The 22,059-nt window shown below is 39.2% G+C and overlaps 1 protein-coding gene across 12 annotated transcripts in view; it reads right to left on the bottom strand.

The window, feature by feature from the left end:
- Positions 1-22,059, bottom strand: part of BAZ2B (bromodomain adjacent to zinc finger domain 2B) — a 204,921-nt gene that overhangs the window by 16,803 nt on the left and 166,059 nt on the right. For 11 of the 12 annotated variants that reach the window (XM_063116506.1, XM_063116513.1, XM_063116508.1 and 8 more), the window contains 8 exons: positions 17,825-17,965; positions 15,624-15,878; positions 13,318-13,532; positions 12,322-12,396; positions 7,857-8,100; positions 5,597-5,659; positions 3,328-3,472; positions 215-885 (listed from right to left, as the gene is read on the bottom strand). In XM_063116506.1, the coding sequence (XP_062972576.1) occupies positions 215-885; positions 3,328-3,472; positions 5,597-5,659; positions 7,857-8,100; positions 12,322-12,396; positions 13,318-13,532; positions 15,624-15,878; positions 17,825-17,965 (1,809 nt within the window). The remainder of the gene's footprint in view (positions 1-214; positions 886-3,327; positions 3,473-5,596; positions 5,660-7,856; positions 8,101-12,321; positions 12,397-13,317; positions 13,533-15,623; positions 15,879-17,824; positions 17,966-22,059) is intronic. The other variant, XM_063116509.1, reaches the window with a different exon arrangement.

Below are 22,059 nucleotides of genomic sequence, written 5' to 3'. Positions count from 1 at the left end.
CCCAGATCACACAGAAATATTTAAGTGATTAATTTAATGCAATTAAATCTTTAAATGCATTTTTTTCTTTTTGGCCCTATAGAGGAGCCTCCACTTAAGAACCTCAATAGTTGTCTTCATCAACTTATCTTCATATTTAAAAGGAAAAAATGCCAAGTTTTACGTACATGAAGAGTTCAAGAATGAACCCTTTGAAGTATAATTTAATGCTTACCTGAAGGGGTGACAATGCAAACGGACTTAATCCCATTGGACTTGGTGAAGAGGCTGAACCAATTAGTGGAGATGAGACAGGTGAAGGTGACTTAGATGGAGAATGAGAATGAGGAGTCAGTGAAGCAGCAGCAGCAGCTGGTGAATCTATATGGGTAACTGATGTGTCATCACAAGGAGTTCTGGGTAAAAGGCTGAACCACTGTCTGCTCTTTTCTGTAAGAGTCTTTAACAGCTGGTCATTTGAAATTAATGGAGAGCTGTAAAATTTCCCTGGCCCAGTTGCAACAGGATTAAAGAGATTATTTGGATCTGACTTTTCAGCACTGTTTTGTGATGCAGAGGCCTGGTGGCTACAGAGTGAGGTTTTAGAGCTATTTTGATAAGACAAGGAGCACCCATTTGCTGCACTGCCATTGGCTTTTGGGGCTAGAATGTCAGAGTCAGGAGGCATTTTTGCTACCTCCAACAGTTTGCTTAGCTTTGAAAAAGAGCCAGGTTTTTGCAGGAACAGGTTTGTGCTGTCCTTCTCTTTCAGATCTTCTTTTTGATTACATTGGTTTGTGTTTAAACAACTTAATTTTTCTTCTGAGGTCTCAAACATTTCTTCTTTGATATGAATGCTTTTGGCCTTTTTCAGCTTCTCTTTTTCTTTTGCAATTTCTTCCAGACCTGCACACACAGAGACACGGTTACTTATTTAATTACAACTTGGAAATGTCTATAGCTTGGTCTAAAGCAGTATTTTAATCTACTTGAAAATCAACTGTAAGAAACAAAAGTTTATAACTAACATGGGTTATAAACATGTGTGTGGAGGTTTGTTTAAGAGAAAATACTGGGACTTACTTCCTGGTAACGTGTTTAGGTTTGGACTGAAAGAGCTGTGTTACACGTTACACAGAATGAGGTGGCAGAACTCTGGGACTGATCATTCGGTCTCCATGTGGAGAAAATGCTTTTTTCAATGCTCCTCTAAATTAGGAACAAAACTAAAACACAGCTCTACATGTAGTAAACTAGAACATTAGAAAGAAGGCTGTGCTAAACCTTTCTTGCCTACATGGCATGTTGTTCTTGCTATTTTAATGTGGCAGAGCATTAAAAGATGACACACCCAACCCCTTGTAGTCCAAAGCTGTCTAATTCAAAAATTCTCTCATCTGCGTTTGCCACCTTATTCTGTGTAATGTTTGGAACAGCTCTCTAAGGCACTTGTGGAGTTGGAAATTTTATTATGACTTATCCAGACATCAATTAAACCCGTACCAATACTACATTCTTGCCTTACAAATAGTCTTACAAATCCTAATTTAAAGGCAAATGTGCAATGCCCAATTCATATGTGTTGCCTGGATGGATGGATGGAGATGGTGCACTAGCTGGGATGCCTCCCTCACTTCCTTTTTAAAAGGGAGGATAATGTGTGTTTCAGGGCATGAGATGGGAACCACACAAGCATTGAGAATGTGTTATCACAGGTACCGTCCAACAAATAGGTATGGAACGACATATTCAAATATTATTCCAAATCACATTGGTCCCACTTTCAGGGGGAAAGAAACACACTCCCCTATTTCAATGTGACCAACATTGACTTCGCCATAAGGACTAAACACAAATTAAGATATCCCTTAACGTAAGTGTTTTAGAAATGGCAGTGGTGCTTTTGCTGGCTAGCTGTTGAATCCCACCCACAACTATTTTTTGAAAACTTATTCTGTTGTCAGCCTTCTTACTTGTGCTCGTCCAGACTTACAGGAAAAACTTTAAAAAGGAGAGGGGGGAATCATGTTTCATTACTCATATTTCCTGTTTCTTTAAAGCATTTATGATACTAATTAGTATTAATTATTATTACATGTGAAGCACCTGAAAATTAGGCATTGCAACATTAGAATTTAGATTCTAATATTATTAAAAAGTATGTACTATCAGTTTTTTATATCAAGTATTTTCTACTTCTTTCACTTTTTAGCTAAGATTACTGGGAACGATCAGAACAGATTAACACCCCAGTCCAGCTCTAGTCACATTAAGTTGCATGACGCATTGCACCAGAATGACATCTAAATGTATGCAACTTGCATAGATGGACAACATCCAGATCTGTATCCGTTTTAAGCTCAAAATTACACATGTACAGATATCCATCTCTGGATTGGGGTGTTCATATTTAAGTATTTTGACATACGTACTGTTAGAAACCATGTTAGTCTTTTGTTTAAAGACAAAAGGCCCATTTTTTTAAAACAAGGGGAAATCCTCCCCTTCTTGATTCCCACATTTTTCCTCCTCTAGCCCTTTAGCATGTGTCAACAAGCATTAATAAGAATTTTCACAAAGAACAAAAGAAAAAGGAGAGTCATAGGGAAGGAAAAGGACAGATGACAGGGAGAGTAAGTGCAGCTGCATAATTATAGATCAGTGGAGGTAGGTGTTTATGGTCTATGACCTGCAAGGGTGTCTGCACTTTTGGCAAAATCTGAATTAATTTCAAAAGGGGAAAATAATACTGCCCTAATTTTTATGCCTTATTCTCAGCAGTTTCTAACGAGTTCAACCTTTTTGGTGATATTCTATTTGGTCATTCAGAGTACAGAGTTCAGGTGGCAATTTGTGAAAGGCATAGATCCAGAGGGGGAGAAAAGCTTAATTTGTGTGCAGTAAAGATTAACTGCTTCTCCAGGTGCAGGCCCACCCCACATTCCAACTGTTGCCCCTGATTGGGTATTCCAACTCTATGTGTAGCTGCTAAGATGCGAACAACTCATTAGCACAGTGTTCTCTTCCCTCACAAGTGTCTTCCCAGAAATCACACTCGAGATATACCACAATAAATTTGAACACAAGAGATTAGGATGGATATCTGCAAAGAAATATACTCCCAAATGCCCCAGCCTGCCATTTCAAGCTATAAGGTCGCAGAAGTCATCATACCAATGTAATATCTACATCTGCAACCCAGAGAGGTCCCCAAAGCAACATCAATGGTTGGAAGGCAAATCCATCACTAAGACTCTTGTCAGTACCTTACTAAAGGAACCCTTGATAGGAAAAAAAACCATGCAAAGCCTACAAATTATTCCATCATTCCTAGGACTACCTCATTACCTTCTCCGCTTTCCATGCCTTCAACAAAAATGCCCCCGCACTGGGGCAGAATCCAATATCGACGTCTGTAACGATCCTGGCCAAACATCATTGAACGTAAAGAGTGAGAAGCTTCAAATAACTTTCTTCTGTACTGGTTCTGTTGCTGTTGGGGGTTTAAAAAAATTTTTTTTTAAAAAAGCATTGTTGTTATACCTTTTTTCTACGGCGTTAAGCTAAAGGATAACCACAGAAAGCTTCGGCTGTTGGGCAAAATAGAAATGTAATAAATAAATAAATGATTGTCGACAGTTCAACAGATCTGACAATTTCCAGACATTCTGGCTACTTCAAAAATAACACTTTGTTTCTTCCTGCCCTTGAGAGAACCAGGTTGAAAGATGCATTCTGCAAGGCTGCCTTCTGTATGTTGTTACCAATTTCCAGAGAACAAAGGGATCAATGCTTTTCATTGCATGACAGCAGATGAAATCTTATCAATTATGCAACACAGTAAATGGTGTGTGTGTATGAGTGATAAAAGTAGCCAAGCCAATATAACATATTGTATCTTCTGATGTGAAATTAATTAAGATATTTTGATTGGCTTTGAGAGAAAATTATGTTCAGGATTACCTGTAGACAAAGCAAGTGTTCAAATACAAGAGAGGGGGGAAATCATCCCTTGCCTGAACTCTTTTAGTGTCATGATTCTGTTATGCTCCTAGTTCAGCTGAATCAAGAAGACTGAGATGCAGGGGGGAATCATCTTTGCAGGAACAGCTGGCAGAGGACAATCACCTATCCGAGGCATAGATGGGCTAGAGGCAAGATCTATAGCACCACGCAACTTGCTTGGGTTGGATGTACATCAGACCTGAGGATGTGCGCTGGTGTAGACCAAGCATTTGGGGGCCAGGGCCAGGAAGCATTAAACAGAAATTCCAGATAATCAGCCATATCCTGAACTAAGTTACATTGTTGTATTCTACCACTATTAGTTTATTACAGATGTTATCAGTCAGGTTTAAAAAACTCTAATTTCAAAAACAGTTTGCTATGTGGCATGGGGTCTGCTATTGTGGAATAACCAATCTAAAGCCCTCTTGGACTCACAAAACTATTTTCACAGTTCTTTTGATCCTGGCAACTGTCTTATACATTAAAGATATGTTTAACCAAGGCTACTACCAATAGTGCCAGGTGCAGTAGTTCAGCACACTCAAGAACCTCAAGTCACACAAGGGCTCAGTTCAGACAACACATTTGTCAATGGTGGTTTTAGAACTCCACAGTGGAGTTTTTACACCACCGTTAAGAAATGTGTTGTCTGGAGGGAAAACTCCACTCCACGGCAGAGTTGGGTTTTTTGTTTTTTTTAGAAAACACTCCACATTGAGTATCCATGCTGTGCAGGGGAGAGTTCCTGCACAACTGTTGTGTTGTGTGTAGGGCTCCGTGTAGTGAACTTTTTTGTGGAGTTTCCCGTTGCGTTGAGTTCTCCGGCAAGAGAGGCGAAAGGAGCGAGTGCCACTCTAGGAGAGCCGCTGGGATTGTTTTTTTCCCCCAGCAATGGCTGATGGGATACCATTGGAGGAATGGTGGAGGGGAGAGGGCAGAGGAACTGTCAATCAAACATTGTGTTGCGTTTTACTCAACTCCATGGGAGCCCACAGTCACACAATAGTGGAGTTAGAACATGTTGTGTGGGGAGTACTTCCTACAAACTCAACCACTGAGTGGAGTTTTCCCACTGCGTAGAGAAAGGTTTTGATTGAACTGAGCCAAAGACTTTGATGATCCCTAGTGGTCCATACAACAGAGTAGGGCATCAGCAGTGTGACACAATCCAAATGACAGATTACAGAGCAAGCCTGTGCAACCATTTTTGTAGCACTTTTTGCATAGGCCTGGTTTATCACGAAACCATACAACCAGCTATGCCACTTGGATGCAGCCTTGCATTCCTGCACTCCCATTATTTCTCACAGGTTTAAATTAAGTTAGGCCAAGAGCTTGCCTTAAACATTTTTGCACCTGCAAAAGTAAAAAGGACACTAACTTCCCTCCTCTTCCCCCACTAACCATCCAGACAGGAGCATTTTTGTTTGCTCCTTTTGTTTCACTGAAAGGCTGCCCCCGGTTTCGCACTTCCAGAAAAGTCTAATGAGTATGATTGAATACTAAAGGCCTATTTAAGAACACTTGAAAGAATAACTGTCTACTATCTAGACATTTATTTAGGTACCTAAATAAAAGGAGTACAATCTTAACTATGGCGGCAGCTTACCTTAGTCAGTTTGTCAATCTGTTTCTCTAGCTCCTCCACACTTGCTGTCTGGTCCCCATCATCCTACCACCAATAAACAAAATGCAGCACTGCATTATTCTCTGTAAACTAATCGTATTCCTACAACCTATTAATGTAACATCAGAGCTTCGTGGGGTATGCCTTAAAAATTACAAGGCATCAGAAAACACAGGCGTGTGTCATGGAATGTGATCCTCATCTGAGTCTTTGCTCTCTGCAGCAGCTGCACAAATGCAGACTCCCTTAGCCAGGTATAAGTATGCCAGCTGAGACAGCAGGACACTGCTGATGCTACATGAAAGAAGGGTGACCTCTATCCTCATGGGCCTACAGTAACTGTGCAAGGCTTCTCGAAAGCTTATAATCCGTAGTGTGACGATACTAGTTTTTATTATTAGTTTTATTGTCCCCCATGCTGGTTGGCCTTTCCCCTCCCTGTTTGTTTGTTATTGTGATTTTAGAATGTACGCCATATGGCAGGGTGTTTTGTATTCTGTTTTATTTTGTTCTGTACAGCACCATGAATGTTGATGGTGCTATATAAATAAATAATAATTTAGGGATGTTTGAGAATTTGATTTCTGTTCACAAATCTAGTGAAGATGTCCTGTTTACAATCCTGAAGGCAAGCAGGAGCGCTTTTTCAAAAAATGTTTGCAAATTCCCAAATTTGTGATTGTGGTTGAATAATGCACATTTTTTTAAATGAGCACTTCAAAATACACATTTTCATGCTTTAGACAATGGGGGAAAGGGTGCACTTTTCCCATTCGAATGAGCTCAAAAAACAAATTGAAAATGAAATTGGGAGCGAGCCAGAACAAGCTTCAAAGTGATTTTTGGAGAATTTAGGTGAGCTTGAAAATCGCTCGTTTTCCTAGCCTCAGTTGTATTTCCCAAGGACTTAGTGTTATGACCACTATCTTGCCCTGTGCGGAAAAGATGTAAAAAAGTAGCTGCCATAGCAGTTGCATGGCTAACTGCTGACTAACAAGCTTTTCAGATAGGAGACTTGCATTACCCAGTCCCCAAGATCCTCTCCTTCCTTTTCTGCCTCTGCTGAACTGCTAAATGGAATGTGAAAGCCTACAATCAAATAGACTCTACTCCCTCTCACAGAATTTCAATACAGAGTAGAACTTTGATACATATAACAACTGCAGCACCTGAACTAGGTCTGACTCTCAACTGGAGCAGCCATCACTGCCATGAGCCATTAGTGCCTCTGGTTTAACTAACCCCTCCCGCGCCACTGCTTTGCTTATCACAACATCCATAGTCCTGTATTCCCTCAGCTGTTGCAAAACCCTGTGATCAAACTTAGGCCTCATCTACACCAAGCAGGATATTGCACTATGAAAGTGGTATATAAAAGGCAGGAACCATACCAAGCAGGATATAGCAGTATGAAAGTAGTATATGGTATATGTCAATGGGCCCCAACAGTTGTCAGTGCACTTCAATACCACTATAAACAGTAGTGTGTCTCCTGTCTTTTATACACAGCTTTCATACCACTTTCATACACTTTCATTGCTTGGTGTAGATGAGGCCTTAGTTACATATCCTTAAACAGTCCCTTTATGATGTTCGATACTCTTAGACTCCACTCTTTGGCATACATCTGAGGGCTGCTCCTCAAGATGGCAGATCTCCTAAAATATAATTTAAGTGTTATAAAATTTCATGCTTGTTGAAAATTCATTTTAAGTGTTTTTCTCATGATGAGTAATGTGATCTGCTAGGCTAATCAATCACTTTTGGGGGAGAGTTTAGCATTTTATTTCAAAATTCATGTGAAACCATAAAGTAACTTCATGAGATAAATTTGATACAATGAACACTAAGTACAACTGTTATTGATCTTCTTTTGGAAGACTGATTAAAGTTTATAGTTTTTCAATTTTCGTTGATGAAAACATAAGTTAGAACTCCATAAGAAAAATATGAACCTAGACCAGGATTTAAAGAACCATGAGATTAGCCCTGGGGAGCCAAGGGGGTTTCACATTCCTCCCCACCCCTGCCCCAAACTGCAGCCTAGCAAACTGCTTTTGAAACAGAGGAAAGTTTCAAAAGCAGCTGTTAAAAAACGTTTTTAGAAATCTAGCACAAACCCCTCATGATAAACAGCTTTCTGTATCTTGGTCCTAGTCAGAAGTACCCCACAGAATTATGAATCTAATTTGTAAATCAAAACACATGGACTGAACATCTGGTATTTATTAGAATTCCTCACCTCATCTTCACAAATATCTGCTTTCTTTCCCTTTTTGTCCTCTTTGTCATCCTCATCCTCATCTTCTTCATCCGCTTGCTCATCACTATAATCATCGTCATCGTCGTCATAATCACTGTCTCCTCCCTTCCGTCTCCTTTTACGCCCTGGTGTGGGTGTACCTAGTGAATGCTGTTCTTCTCCTATATCGGCTCCTCCCGTAACATCTCTTTTGCCTGTTTTCTTAGCATGAATGATTCTAAGCCTTTAAATACATGGTAGACAAATGGTATTACAGAATGTCGCTACAACATGTACAGAGCTCCTCCGCACTTCACTGAGAGTAAATTGTTTGTTTCGACTCCTGTTATTTAGCAATTTACTGTTACTTTGATGTTTGTTACTATTGACTTGGCATAAGAAAAGTAGTTCACTGATATAGACTTCTATTTAAAATTAATATTTATTTGGCGAAAACTATAAATATTTGATTTTATTTGCTATGAATGTTCAGGACATAGAAGGATTCTGGCTCTTCAAAACATATTTAGTCCTTTACCAAATATTCCAGGTTTAGTGAATATACTAAAGCGCAGCATAAAATGCTCCATGATAAGAAACCATTTCCATAGCTATTCCTATACACCTTTAGCTCCGTTCCTCTTTTGGTCAGTTCTGAAATGTCCGTAATCCATTTTTTTTCATACAAGTTTTAAGTCCACTGTCTACTCTTTGTGTTAGAAACATTAGAAAATTAATGAACACAGGTGACAATAAGCTTGACACTTGATCATAGATTATCTGAATACAAATCTCTGTATTCTACTTTATGTGATATTTTTAAGCATTATGTAGGAGGCTAAACTTGTAGCACTCTGGGCAGCAGAAGCCTTAGTTTCATTTTTATGAAACAAAAGAATCTTACATACCAGTAAGTACAGTTGTAGTAGCCCTTCCTCATCTCTTACCCTACAAAACAAGATTCCATACAGCAGATGTTACAGCTCTAGCTACCAGGAATCCAGCAGGCAAATATACTGAAACAGCCTAGGCGGTATTTCAATAGCCAGGGTAAATACCTTCTTTTAACATTCTAGCATATAAAAGAATTTGAAGAGATATGAAAATGCATGTTTGGAAAAGGCAAAGATTTTCCAAGAAAGAAAAAGAAAGAGGAAGCGTACGAATCAAGATGGCAAAAGTAGATAAATTACGATAAACCAATGCTGCCATGCAATTTTGCAGTCTCTTATTCTTCCTTTCTTCTCCCATCCTACAAAATGCTATTCCATACAGCAAGTGGATATGATGCATAGTAGCTGGCTTTTTAAAAATCAGCCTGGAACAAAGTCTGTGATTAAATAAAGAACCAGATTTGATGTTGACTAGAATGGAAAGAAAGAAAGAAAGAAAGAAAGAAAGACCTAGAATTCCTAACTATTTTCAATAAATTAACTGCACCTCTGTCCTTCCAGTCCCAGAGATGGAAGCTTTTGTAAGACTCTAATCGGCTAGAGTTAGGGGCCTATTGCTTGACCAAGGACATAATGGAGTAAAGCTGCTTAAGGTTTAAAATTATTTACACTATTAGGAAACAAAATTATATAGGTGCCTTATCTCTAAAGATCTGCATCACAGAGAATGGTCATTGCAAAACTGGTTAATGCAGCATTTTATGTTCTTGCTCTGACATAGCTGTTCGAATATCACATTCTAAGTAGACCAACCTGCAACTCAAAATATTAGGGATAAAAAGAGATATTTTCAAGACAAAAACTCCCATTCATAGAATCATAGAATCATAGAATAGCAGAGTTGGAAGGGGCCTACAAGGCCATCGAGTCCAACCCCCTGCTCAGTGATTAACAATCACTGAGAGCTAGGCACTAAGTACCATATGGTTTTGGTGTCTTTTCTCAGATTTACTGCAGATAAACAAATTCTATACCATTTAATTTGTTTGTGCACTATACTACAATAAGTAACTAGAAAGACAATTCTGGAACAATAAATTTATTGCAACTAAATATGATTTATATTGTGATGTTTTTTGCCCTTCTTAATAGTAGATCTGAAGATATCTAATACAAAGTGTCTCCAAATCATTTTATACTGGATGAAATCACAGTATCAACACACACAGCAAAATAGCCAGACTGGTATCTTAAAGAAATGTTCTAGGTCACAGAACAATATGAATTTCTTATATCTTTGGCAAGATGCAATTTTAATGCTGTCATAACAAAGATAATGTCCATTTTAAAGAATCAAACTTTAAATCTGTTTATTCTAGCTAATTATCACTTTGGACAGAATACATCTAGAAGTTCCTTCACTCTGAACAGGATAGATTCACAACTCATTAAAAGAAGGTAACCCACATGAAGCCCACCTTCAAACTAAGATAAAAGCATCTAAGAGTATAGAGAATACAGTGTTGGACACTGACCAGAAGAACAGGATTAAAATTCCTGCTCAGGCAGTAAAGCTCAATAGATGACCTGGGGTTGATCGTCTCCCAGCCTAATGTATTTCACAAGATTGCTATCGAGATAAAGATGTTGGTGAGAAGAACTATGTACACTGTGTTAAGCTCTTTGGAAGAAGGACAGGATAAACATATAATGAATAAATATTTCACACACACAAAAGATCATGACATGACAGCTTAGGAAGCCTTCATGTAAAGTCAAGTCCAATATAAATAATTCTAGACTTCTAGTTAGGTGCTGCTGGCCTCTTTATTTCTTTGAATAGAGCTATGAATGGACAGGTTTTGCCTCATCGTCAGGAGGCAAGTATCTGTATATTTTTTCCTCACTGAAGAACCAGAACATAATACTGAAAGAACAGCTTTCTCTTCCGCTAAAGTTAAGGATGAAGAATGAAAAACCCAATATGAAGGTCCAAAGAAGCACAATAATATCAAAGATGCAAATAAAACAGAAGGGAAATGCTGTTTGAAGGCTGACCAATGAAAATATTTCACTGTTCAACTGCTTTGCAAGACTTCAACAGATGCAAAGTAAGAACTTTAAAGCTGGTGACCATGAGATAAAAACAAACAAACTTTAGTCTAAAGGAAATTCCTGTTGAATAAACAGGAGTCCTCAGTTTATCCACATGACATTTAAGAATGAATGGAGAAGAAGGAAATAACCAAATTGCCACACACAATTGGGGCAGGGGCAGAGGTGAGGGAGAAGCTGAGGATGGAAGTAATCACGAAGAAATGATTTAGAAAGAAAGAAAAGTCCTGCTTATGTAGGATTGCTTGAAACAAGAACGAAAGGAAGAAAAAAAAGAGAGAGAGAGGACCATGACACATACACACACTCCAATCTAGTACTTACATTTGCTGAAAGGACAGGAAAGAGAACAATGAGTTGCCTCTGAGGAGAGAGGCAGCAAGCAGGCGTCTTCCCATAGGGGACTGCTGGGCAGTATCAAACTTTCATTCGCCCATGGATAGAATGATCAGAGCTTATACACCATGGTTGTAAACGGGAGTGAAAGTGCCCCACAGATGCAACCATGAAACCTGCATGAATTGGGAGCCAGTAACATAAACATAACTTTACAATATATTTTTCTTCCTGTAATTTCTTTTAAGTCTCTTTTTTTACTTCTTCTATCTCCCTTCTCCTTTACTTCTTCATTCTTTCTTCTGAGATACATTAAGGGGAAGTGTGGGGAGGAAGGGAGAAATAGGATTAGAAACACAACCACTAGAAGCCAAAGACTCCTTGCTTTGCTAGACAAGAAAGAAAAACGACTGAGAAGAAGGAAATGGAGCCTGGCTATGCATACCACATATCTATGTATCCTTCCTGTGATTCACAGTTATTTCAATTTAAAATTCTATGGTAGAAGGAGCTATTATACTTGCTGTATGGAATTTTGTTTTGTACAATGGAATTTTTTTATAGGGGGCATAAAATTACCATCCTTCAAAACTTGACAGTTTGCGCAGTAGCAAACAGATAAGATTACCTCAGTAACTGAATTATTCCCTAGAGGTGCCACAGGAAATACTGAGCTTATATAGCAAAATCTGAGGTATTTTTAATTAGTTAGCTAAGTAATTTGGAAGTTTTAAAAGATGACTAGAGCATAACAATCTGGCCCTGTAAATCCTCATTCAGAATAAAAGCAAATCAGTATGATAGTTTCAATCAGTTTCTACTAATGCCAATAACAAATTGACAGCTCCAAGAACCTTCAAATGGGAAATGGTCTTATTTCTTTCAAGGAATACAAAATAACTTTCTTTCCATTTTGAGTCCTAATCTATTAAACTTCATGTGCCTTTAGTGGATTGTGAAAGATAAGCTATGGGCTTTCTAAAATTAATCCCCCATCTTAAAGAAATAAAAGGAATCACTACTTCTTTAAACATAGCATGATTTCCGTGTTTGGAAACAGCCGATATGATAAATTAAATAAAAGCAAAACCCTGGAATATTTAAAAAAATATATCACTTACTTCCGAAGTTTGCCTTCAACCATCCACTTATCTCTCCTTAAATTTGACATATAATCTATGTTCTTATCTATTTCACTGTTAAAGCAGAAAAACACACCCTTAATTATTTGAATAATTCATTGTATAATGTTATCTTAACTGTTTTTTTAAATGTCTTGAAGAATATTTATCTACACTCATATACCTGCCACAAATACAAATTCGTATCTATAAGAATAAAAGAGGATGTCTATCCATTCATCGACACTATGGGACCACAACCACGAAACCTAGACACCTGAAACTAAGAGGATCCTAGGGATTATTTTGTTTTTTAAATGCAGTAATTAATTTTAATTAATTTAAATGAGTGCATGTGGTTGAAGCATGCAGTAACATCTTCAGCCACTAGGGGCAGACTTCCCTAACCAGCTTTGCAGTAGATATAATTTGAAACCAGGGGAGATTAGTAGGCCAAGAGACAGAGTTAAATGCCTGCCCTTTCCTGCTGTGGGGCAGCCCTGCCTCAGGAGAATAGAGTATCTACACCTTGTTCTCAGGGGACTGTAGGGGCACACCATGGCAGGAGCCATGCCTAGGGGTGCCAACTGGCATGGATTCACTGAGACAGGGTGAGCACAATGTGTCCAGCTCTAACAGCTGTGTAAGTTTTCTTAAAAGTTTTGCTGTCTCAAACTATGGACTATTCCAACCCTTGTAAAGCCGAATACATTTGCTAGTGGGTTATGAGTAAACGATATGGCTGGTTAGTTAGAAGTATCATGCTGGTAGACAAGCATGACTATCTCACAGTGCTTTGTTAGGCAAAATGCCTTTGAGAGTTATTGGTTATATGTGACACCCAACAGGCTGCTTCAAAACATTCAGAAGTTGAAACCGTTCTATACAATGTAGGAAACTTATTACTGATTTTTTATTATTGTCTATTTTATTATCAGCCTCCTCAGAAGCAAATGCACAATGCGCAACATGCACAAAGAGCTGGAGAAAGATTACCTTATAACGCTTTTGCTACATGCTAATTCATTTACAAGGAAAGCGAGGACCGATGCTTTCTGAGCTGGTGTATGCGCTTGAAAAGCTTTGGTTTTCAAGCTTTCGGTAAGTTCGGTTTGCCCACAATGGCCTTCCATAAAAATCTGCAGGATTTCAGACACGTTGTCTCTGTTGATGCCAACATTCAGCAAATGATCCCCAAGAATTGTTTTGGCCTAGGGGGAAAGGTTCACTCATAAATAATTGTACATAAAACATTTTAACAGTGATAGTGTAAATGTAACATATATTTGTTATTTGGTGACCAAAAGAAAAAAAAAATGCTATACCGCAAGCCAGAAACTCCACCTTCCGCTGACACACCTGGATTTATTATTTTTTGCCAGTTTCTCTCCTCTTGGCACTTACTATCACAAATCCAACAAACTGGTTTTTAAACTTATTTATAGTGAAATGTATAGGCCATCTTTTGTTCGAAAGCCTCTTCCCAAGTCACTTACAACTTCATTCTAGTTTTGAGGCTTGGCTCAAGAACAGTTGAAAAGAAAGTTTGTGCATTACTTCTAAGCAACTGACCTGCAACCCCCCTAAAATAAATTTAAAAACACACACAAAAGAATTTAAAAAACAGTTTAGGTGGGGCAGTTGCTGGGAAGAAAAGTGTCTGAAATATTTTGGAGGTTGTACTTAGATACCTCTTTATTGCAGTAAAAACCTATAAACATGAAATCAGTTCAGCAAGTAGAGACAAACTTATAAAGTGATGTTTGACAATATATATATATATATATTGATGAACAGGCTTGAAAAGCTAGATTGTACTCACCCCTGAAATCCAGTGATGAAAGCAGAAATGGCCTTTAATGGTTAATAAAAGGATGTCTAATAAAACAGTAATCTATGATTTGGTAACATGTGAGGCCCCAAGCTTCAATGACTTACAGAAACCTAACTGTGCGAGTTCTAGCTGTATCCTCTCTAGGAAATCAACCACTAAACTGGGCGCAAGAGCAGAGAGCAAGGAATGCAGGGTGCTGTAGATATCATAGAATCATAGAATAGCAGAATTGGAAGGGGCCTACAAGGCCATCGAGTCCAACCCCCTGCTCAATGCAGGAAGTCCCTGACCACCTGACATCCTCTGGGTACGTTGGACTGCAATTCCCATCACCCCAGCCATTGTGGCCTTTGGACTGGATGTCTGGGAATGATGGGAGTTGTAGTCTAACACGTCTGAAGAGAGCCAGGTTGGGGAAGGCTGCTGACTTAGCCTATAGTAGGGATTCAATGCCCAGGACATTTAATCTGCTTGGAACCTGCTTAGCTGGTCTTAGAATGAATTCATTTATATAACTTAGTTAATTCCTTGATCACTTTCTGCATTTTTTTAAATGGTTAACTATCCGGCATAGCAATTCAACCCTCTCCAGTGCCACATCTAAATCTGTATATGGTGATTTATTTACTTACATAGTTTACTCACGGTCTACTACCTGAAAGAGGTTTACCCAAAACAATTTAGCAAATTACTGGCCATGGGGAAGGTAAGAAAGATAACTGTATAAAGGCATAAAAAGTAATCATATATGCTAACAGCAAACCTAATTCTCCATGTACCAGTCCATTTATAGCCCAAACAGCACCATGCATGCACAAGAGGGAATTAACAGCAGGCTTGGAGGAACCCTAAGTTTTACAAAAGTTCAATCAGTGAGAACAGAGGATGTTCAGTGGCCATAGATTGCTCGCTGTTGGGGAGGGGGATGGAAACAAGATGCAGGGGGCATAGAATGGAATACCCTGGAAGAAGGCATGGCTAGTTAGCTGGAACTGAACAGGAGCATTCCACACTGCAATATTTTGTTGCAGTTCTCATTTGTTCTAATCTAACAGGAATATATTTCTTAGGACTAATTTGGTTGCTAAAGGATTGCTGTCGTTTAAAAATACACTGGTATTACAGACTAACTTTTAAGAAGCTTTCACAAATAGCTAGTACCACTGAGCATATCTTTCAGCATAGAGTCGGAGGGAGCGGGATTCCTCTGACTGATTATTCCTCCGTATACACGTACAAAAATAATCCTTACAAACAGAAAATTAGGAGCCAGGGGTTCTAGTCTGTCCAACACACTAGTTTTTCATTAACAGTGATTTTAGTTTTATTTTGTTCTGAAGAGCATTCAGTTATGAGAGAGCCCATCTGATGTGGTATAGTCCTCGCTTTGTGAGAACTGGGACACCGTTTGTGCAATAATCATTGATCATTTGTAAACCACCAAAGATACTATAAAGATGTTCATTACCTTGTATCCTGTTATTAGTCCTGGATCACAAATCGCAGCTGAGAGCAGCCTCACAAGCAAGTCTTGTACTTCTCCCATACTATCTCCCATATTTAACAGCCCCTCTTGGAGAACACTTAAACTCGGGACGTCCAGGTTCACATCAAAACCAAGAACTTTACCAAAGTTGCGTAGAAATTGCACCACCATGAGGCAGTCTGAAAATGTACTTCCAGAGAGAACCAAACCTGGAATCCGAGGCAACTCTGGCAAAGGCTGAAAGGAATAAAAACCATTTGCAAAACTTTAGGCAACATTTGCAGTCTACAGCACAGATTTTGCAGAGAGCTGCAGAGTTAATTAACAGAAATTAGCAAGCCAAAGGCTCTTGCGTTTAGGGATCTGCAAACCCATCCCAGGGAGAGCAGTTAGCCCCTTGATCATAGAATGATCAGGTATAAAGGTCACATGGTCTCAGTTTTCCCCTGTATGTTGACATGTATTGTAATTCCACTTAAATTACAGTAATTATTTCTAAATTTCCATCTATACATTTAAATTACCGTATGCACATTTTATGCCAACCCATATCCTCTTTTTGGATGCATAATTAGCCACCTTATCATAAGACAGCGCTATAGCTATAGGGGCAGTAATGGGCTGGGCTCCTCAGGGATATTACAGGCTCCTCCTGAATATTCAGCTTTCATTCAAAAAAAATTAAGTCACTTGTGAAGATATAAGAAAAAGGGTGTAGACCATATTCTACCCAATTGCTTTCTAAGTAGTAATTCAACTACATAATTTTACACATATTTAGCTACTTATTCTGGGTGTTCTTCAATCATTCTCCACTAACTTAGGATCCTCACCACAAATATTTGGCAACAGGCCTGACCTTTCTTCAGGAGCTGGGGGTCAGACAGGCAAGGAGGGCACGGTAGCAATGGAGGCAAGATGTGAACTCCAATTCGAGTTGGGCTAACTCAAAAGAGGGTGAAGCCAACTCAAATTGGGGCATATTTGAGGAGGTGGGGTTCACACTTTGAGCTCACCTCTTTCAAATACTCCCCTATCATTGCTTCATGAGAACATGAAAGCAGAACAAAATTAGGTGTTACAATTAGGGTGCTTCCTCACAATCAAAACAAGGCACCCTAGTATTGATAATACCCCCACAAGTGTCTGTAAAGAAACTGCAAATTTATATATACATGGGGGGGGGGCGGGATAGTTTGGCTCCTGGAGGAATCACACTTGCTGCAGTTACCCAGCAATTTTTTTTTCAAAAAATGTTGCACAGTGGTAGTACTCATCCTGCAAAGAGTGGACTTGTTCAGGAGCAGAGCCTGACTATTCTAAAGGTAAAACATTATAAATCTTCTTGTCAGTTTCACCACAGCTGGAGTCCATCTAAAGTCTCAAATCCAATCTAAACAGTTGCTTGAGGATATAAGTAGAAGAGATAAAACCAACAAGGGACTTTACCACACTTGGCTTTGAGATAGGTATAGTCAGACACAAGGCCTCCTCTTGGCCTAATGACAAACATTAATAAGTATCCAATGATGTTCACACACCCACACCATGGGCAGCACTCCAGATCACTAGCTGGGGAAAGACTCCTATTTTCCCAGCAAACATATATTTTCGTTTCTGTTCTGAGAAAAAGTGAGCTCCCCTAAAGAGAAGTGCTTTCCTGAGGTATCAAAAACTGTCCGGAAAAGTTCTAAGAGAAACTAAGAAATTAAGTAGAGTCCTGCTGGATCAGACCAAATGGCCTATCTAGTCCATCTTCCGGTTTCCAAAACCTATGGCCAACTAGATGCCCATAGGAAGCTCAGAAGCCAGACATGAAGGCAATGGCTGCAATACATATAATTTAAAGAGGCATACTGGAGGCTACTATATGATTCTAAACAAAACTAGCCTGGTGAAAGTTATGTAAATAGGCTGCCTGACATCCAAACATTAAAATGTCCACTAGTCATACCAAAACAAAACAAAGAAGCCCATTATCCCAGTATTTACTTTAGAGTTACAATTTGAATGTACTTAAATGTTAAAGTAATATTATCAAGCAATCTAAAGTAAAATGGGAATGATTTTAAAGGCGGCTACAGTAAGAAAAATTAATTATTGTAACAATGGAATGAAGGAAAAGAGTACCAGCATGAAAAGGGGCAAGGAAATAAAAAGTAAATTTACATTATTCTGATTACCTTCTGGTCTGCTAAGCACATATCTTCATTAGGCTTCTTTAGCTCCTTAGCCATTTCTAATTCCAATCTTCGCTGTTCCAGTTTACGCTCTTTATTTAATCTCTTTTCATCACGTTTTTCTTGTTTTAACCGCTCTTTCTCCTTAAATAGCACAGAAAGGATAGAAAATTAAACCCGTACATTGTACTTACAAAGGAACAATTTAAGAATTTGAAAAGCAGTGGTTACACAATCTTAAGAATCACCACAGCAATTAAAACACTTGGATTAGAGGAAAGCAAGGGAAAGAAGACACACCCAAACTTTATAAACATGGAGGAACCCATTTTGCTGGTGAGAAAATCTGCAATAACACTTTCTTCACATAGGCACTATTTTTTACGAGAAACATCTATTTTCCTTATAGGACTACAATACTGTGTTTCTTGAAACTGTACAGGTTAATTTCTTTGTTCAGTTAAACATTCCTCTCCACACAGTACCTCTAATTGTCCATATTCTGGCCAATGTCAGCTTTCCTTCTTGGGCGAATAGCTACTTCAGGAGGACTGTAGTATAGGGGGAAAGTGTTAAACCCCTCCCTGCCGTACAGTGTTATATTGATCCTGCATTAAATATATCTTGTTTCCCCTTACAAACAACTGGAAGTACCCTAAAGCTACAATCCTATGCCCACTTACCTGGGAGAAACACTCATTGAACTCAGTGGGGCTTACTTCTCACTAGAAATGCACAGGATTGCACAGGTAAAGTTCCATCAAGAAGGAAAAACTATATATAAGCCTTTAATGTTAGCTACAGCAGAAAGATGTTCAAAAACCAGGAAAATATGTTCTTTCCAGAGGGGTAGGATTTACAGCGAGGAATATAAAATTATATTATTTAAGGACAATGGAGCATTATGGAAAAATATAAGCAATAGAACGGAAGGTAAAAGAGAGCTCTCACCAATTGTTATAAAACTTTACAACATCTATGACTATAAAACCTTCCTGCCAGATCAATATTACCTTTTGGATATGGTCAGTGTTTTGTTTTGTTCTTTTCCTTTTATGATACTGCTGGGTATCTTAGATTTTTGTTTTGGGCTTAATTAAAACTGAGAATCTGTTGTCTGTGACAGCAGCTTGTATTCACATTTAAAAGGCATAAATAAATTTTAAGGTACAAGGGAGTACTGTTAGTTGCAAGGAGAATAAAAGACTAATAAAGCCAACATTTATGCAAGGCAGATACAAAAGCAGAAATAACAAGAACTGCAGAGGCTGGCACAAGATGAAGTCAGACATGTGCATTAGAGAAATGTGTCTTTACATATAGAGCTGTAGGATTGTGTGTATGTCTGTGCCTATATGGCTCTCCATAACACCCCCCTGGGGTAAGTTAAGATGAGCGACAGGGCATGTCTATACCAGGCAGTTATCCCAGGGTCATCTCTAGAAGGCACGATGGACCTTACTTTGCCCTGATATATTGCGCAAAGAAATCATGCATGGCAAAAGTGCAACGTGAAGGGAAAGAGTCCGAGTCCACATTGCTCCTGGGCTATAAATGGAAGCAACTGGTGTATGGGTAGAGCCTCTGCACTCTGTCCTAGGGCACCTTTGGTAGAGCAGAATCATGCCCATTAGAATTCAGTGTAATTTATATCACTGAAACAGTATTTGCAAATAACACATATCACCTCATCTTTGCGTTGCCCAGAGAAGGTATTGTGTGTCTTGAGAGCTGGGCGGATTAGGGGAAATGCATTACTGCACTGAACACGACCTGCAGTCCCAACACTACTTTCCCCTACAGGCACACTATGCATTCAGCACTTGTGCTAGAAAAATGATACTTAATCCTCTGCAGCGTTGCTTACACCAACTTCACCTTAATAAAACATTCTTGGCTTTTGCATTTAATTTTATCGATTTTAAATGGTCAAAGCGTATACACAGAACACTTAAAACTGAAAAATGGCTTTTGTTAAGTAAAACTGGGTCTGGAATCCCGCATGGCATGTTCAATAGGCAACAAGGTGGTATAAATCTTTCGTGATGGAATATTCACAGCACAAGAATCACTCGGGTACTGTGAATTTAATTCTGCTTTCAAAGTGCTTATTAGACAACTTCCGAAACCTGAGATACACTCCCATATTATGACTGTCTACAAAAGTGCTGACGGAGCTCCTTAGTGATAAATGCATGTTTAACAACCTTTTGTTGTTTATTGATCCTCTGAGAGTTATAGGGTGGGGGGGAACCTATGGTACAATTATGATACTTTATTATACAGTGGATTTAAATAAAATGAATAAAAATGTGTGTGCTATAGTCTGAACTTTACTAAAATAGAGAACTCAAGAGAGTCCTGTATAAATATAATCTATGGCAACACAACTTGCACCAAAAGCCACTTGAATATCTCATTGCTTCTCTAAGTACTAACAGTGGCTTCGTTTGCACGTCATGACAACTCACAATTGTGGTCACAAATGATATGGTGTGCTGGTGCATGCTGCCTGATTTAATCCCTGCAAGTGGGGACTACAGAACCTAGGGATACTCTGATCCTGGGTTGTTTAGTGTCACAGCTAGTTGCAGACAAGTCAGAGAAGTTTGTTGTTGTTGTTTATTCATTCAGTCGTTTCCGACTCTTTGTGACTTCATGGACCAGCCCACGCCAGAGCTTTCTGTCGGCTGTCGCCACCCCCAGCTTCCCCAAGGTCAAGTCTGTCACCTCCAGAACATCATCCATCCATCTCGCCCTTGGTCGGCCCCTCTTCCTTTTGCCCTCCACTTTCCCTAGCATCAGCCTCCTCTCCAGGGCATCCTGTCCTCTCACCATGTGGCCAAAGTACTTCAGTTTTGCCTTTAATACCATTCCCTCAAGTGAGCAGTCTGGCTTTATTTCCTGGAGTATGGACTGGTTTGATCTTCTTGCAGTCCAAGGCACTCTCAGGATTTTCCTCCAACACCACAGCTCAAAAGCATCTATCTTCCTTCGCTCAGCCTTCCTTATGGTCCAGCTCTCGCAGCCATAGGCTACTACGGGGAATACCATTGCCTTAACTATGCGGACCTTTGTTGTCAGTGTGGTGTCTCTGCTCTTAACTATTTTGTCAAGATTTGTCACTGCTCTCCTCCCAAGAAGTAAACGTCCTCTGATTTCCTGGCTGCAGTCAGCGTCTGCAGTAATCTTTGCGCCCAGAAATACAAAGTCTGCCACTGCCTCCACGTTCTCTCCCTCCATTTGCCAGTTATCAATCAAGCTAGTTGCCATAATCTTGGTTTTTTTGAGGTTTAACTGCAACCCGGCTTTTGCACCCTCTTCTTTCACCTTTGTCATAAGGCTCCTCAGCTCCTCCTCGCTTTCAGCCATCAAAGTGGTGGCTCTAAGTAGTTTGTCATCAGTTTTCCACAACCCCACAGTCACCTCTGCATATCCTATTCTCCATCCTGTCCTCATGGTTTATCTGCTTTGTGAGAATGAGGATTTCACTTGCAGATTCTGCCTCCTTAGGGAGGACGTGGCGTTAAGGCTTTCCCCCTGCTTTTTTGTGCTTGGTTGAAAGCTCTAAAGCCTTAATGTTGTTTTGTAAACCATAGGTTTTTTTAATTTAATGAATCATTATAATGACAGTGTAAACAAGCAACATTATAAGCTCCACCAGTGTTTTAAATCCTCACACTTAAAAGTCTATGGCTTGGATCCTAAAGGTGTTGCACTATTACAGCTTTAAGCATTTTCCTTTGGACAACTGAATAAAAAAATTCCCATCCTCTCCTGCTGCCCTGCAGCCTCTTTCCACTCTGCACCCCCTGAAAAGCTCCCCCAGAGAGTAGGGTTCCCTCCTGTGTAATGTGAAGTGGGGATAGAAGTGGCTTCTGGGGTAGGTGGGTGGGATTGTCAAAAATAGTGTTCCCCAGTTTGTCTCTTCTGTGTGCATCAAGTATGTCTGCATCATAAACTGCTAGTTCTCAGTGCTCTATTTGTCTCCAAAATCCATAAAAGAGGAACTGCAGAATTAACAGAAAGCGCTATATTCATATGGGGTTTAATAAAATCCCATTTGCCAGGTCAAATTTAGTAGTATGAAATGACCTAACTGCAAAACGAAAAGAAACCAAAAGATTTTCCTATTTCATGTAAGCTAGTGTCTTGTCCTTAAAGTTATTTATGAATTCAGATTTTTTTAAAAAAGAATTAGAAGACTGATACAAATCTTACGTGCAAAGCAAGCAAGC

The sequence above is a fragment of the Elgaria multicarinata genome, chromosome 2 (genome assembly GCF_023053635.1).
Source record: "Elgaria multicarinata webbii isolate HBS135686 ecotype San Diego chromosome 2, rElgMul1.1.pri, whole genome shotgun sequence".
In the NCBI taxonomy this organism is placed as follows: domain Eukaryota; kingdom Metazoa; phylum Chordata; class Lepidosauria; order Squamata; family Anguidae; genus Elgaria; species Elgaria multicarinata.
The sequence above is the reverse complement of the archived record's forward strand: the minus strand, read 5'-3'. Positions and strand labels throughout refer to the sequence as shown.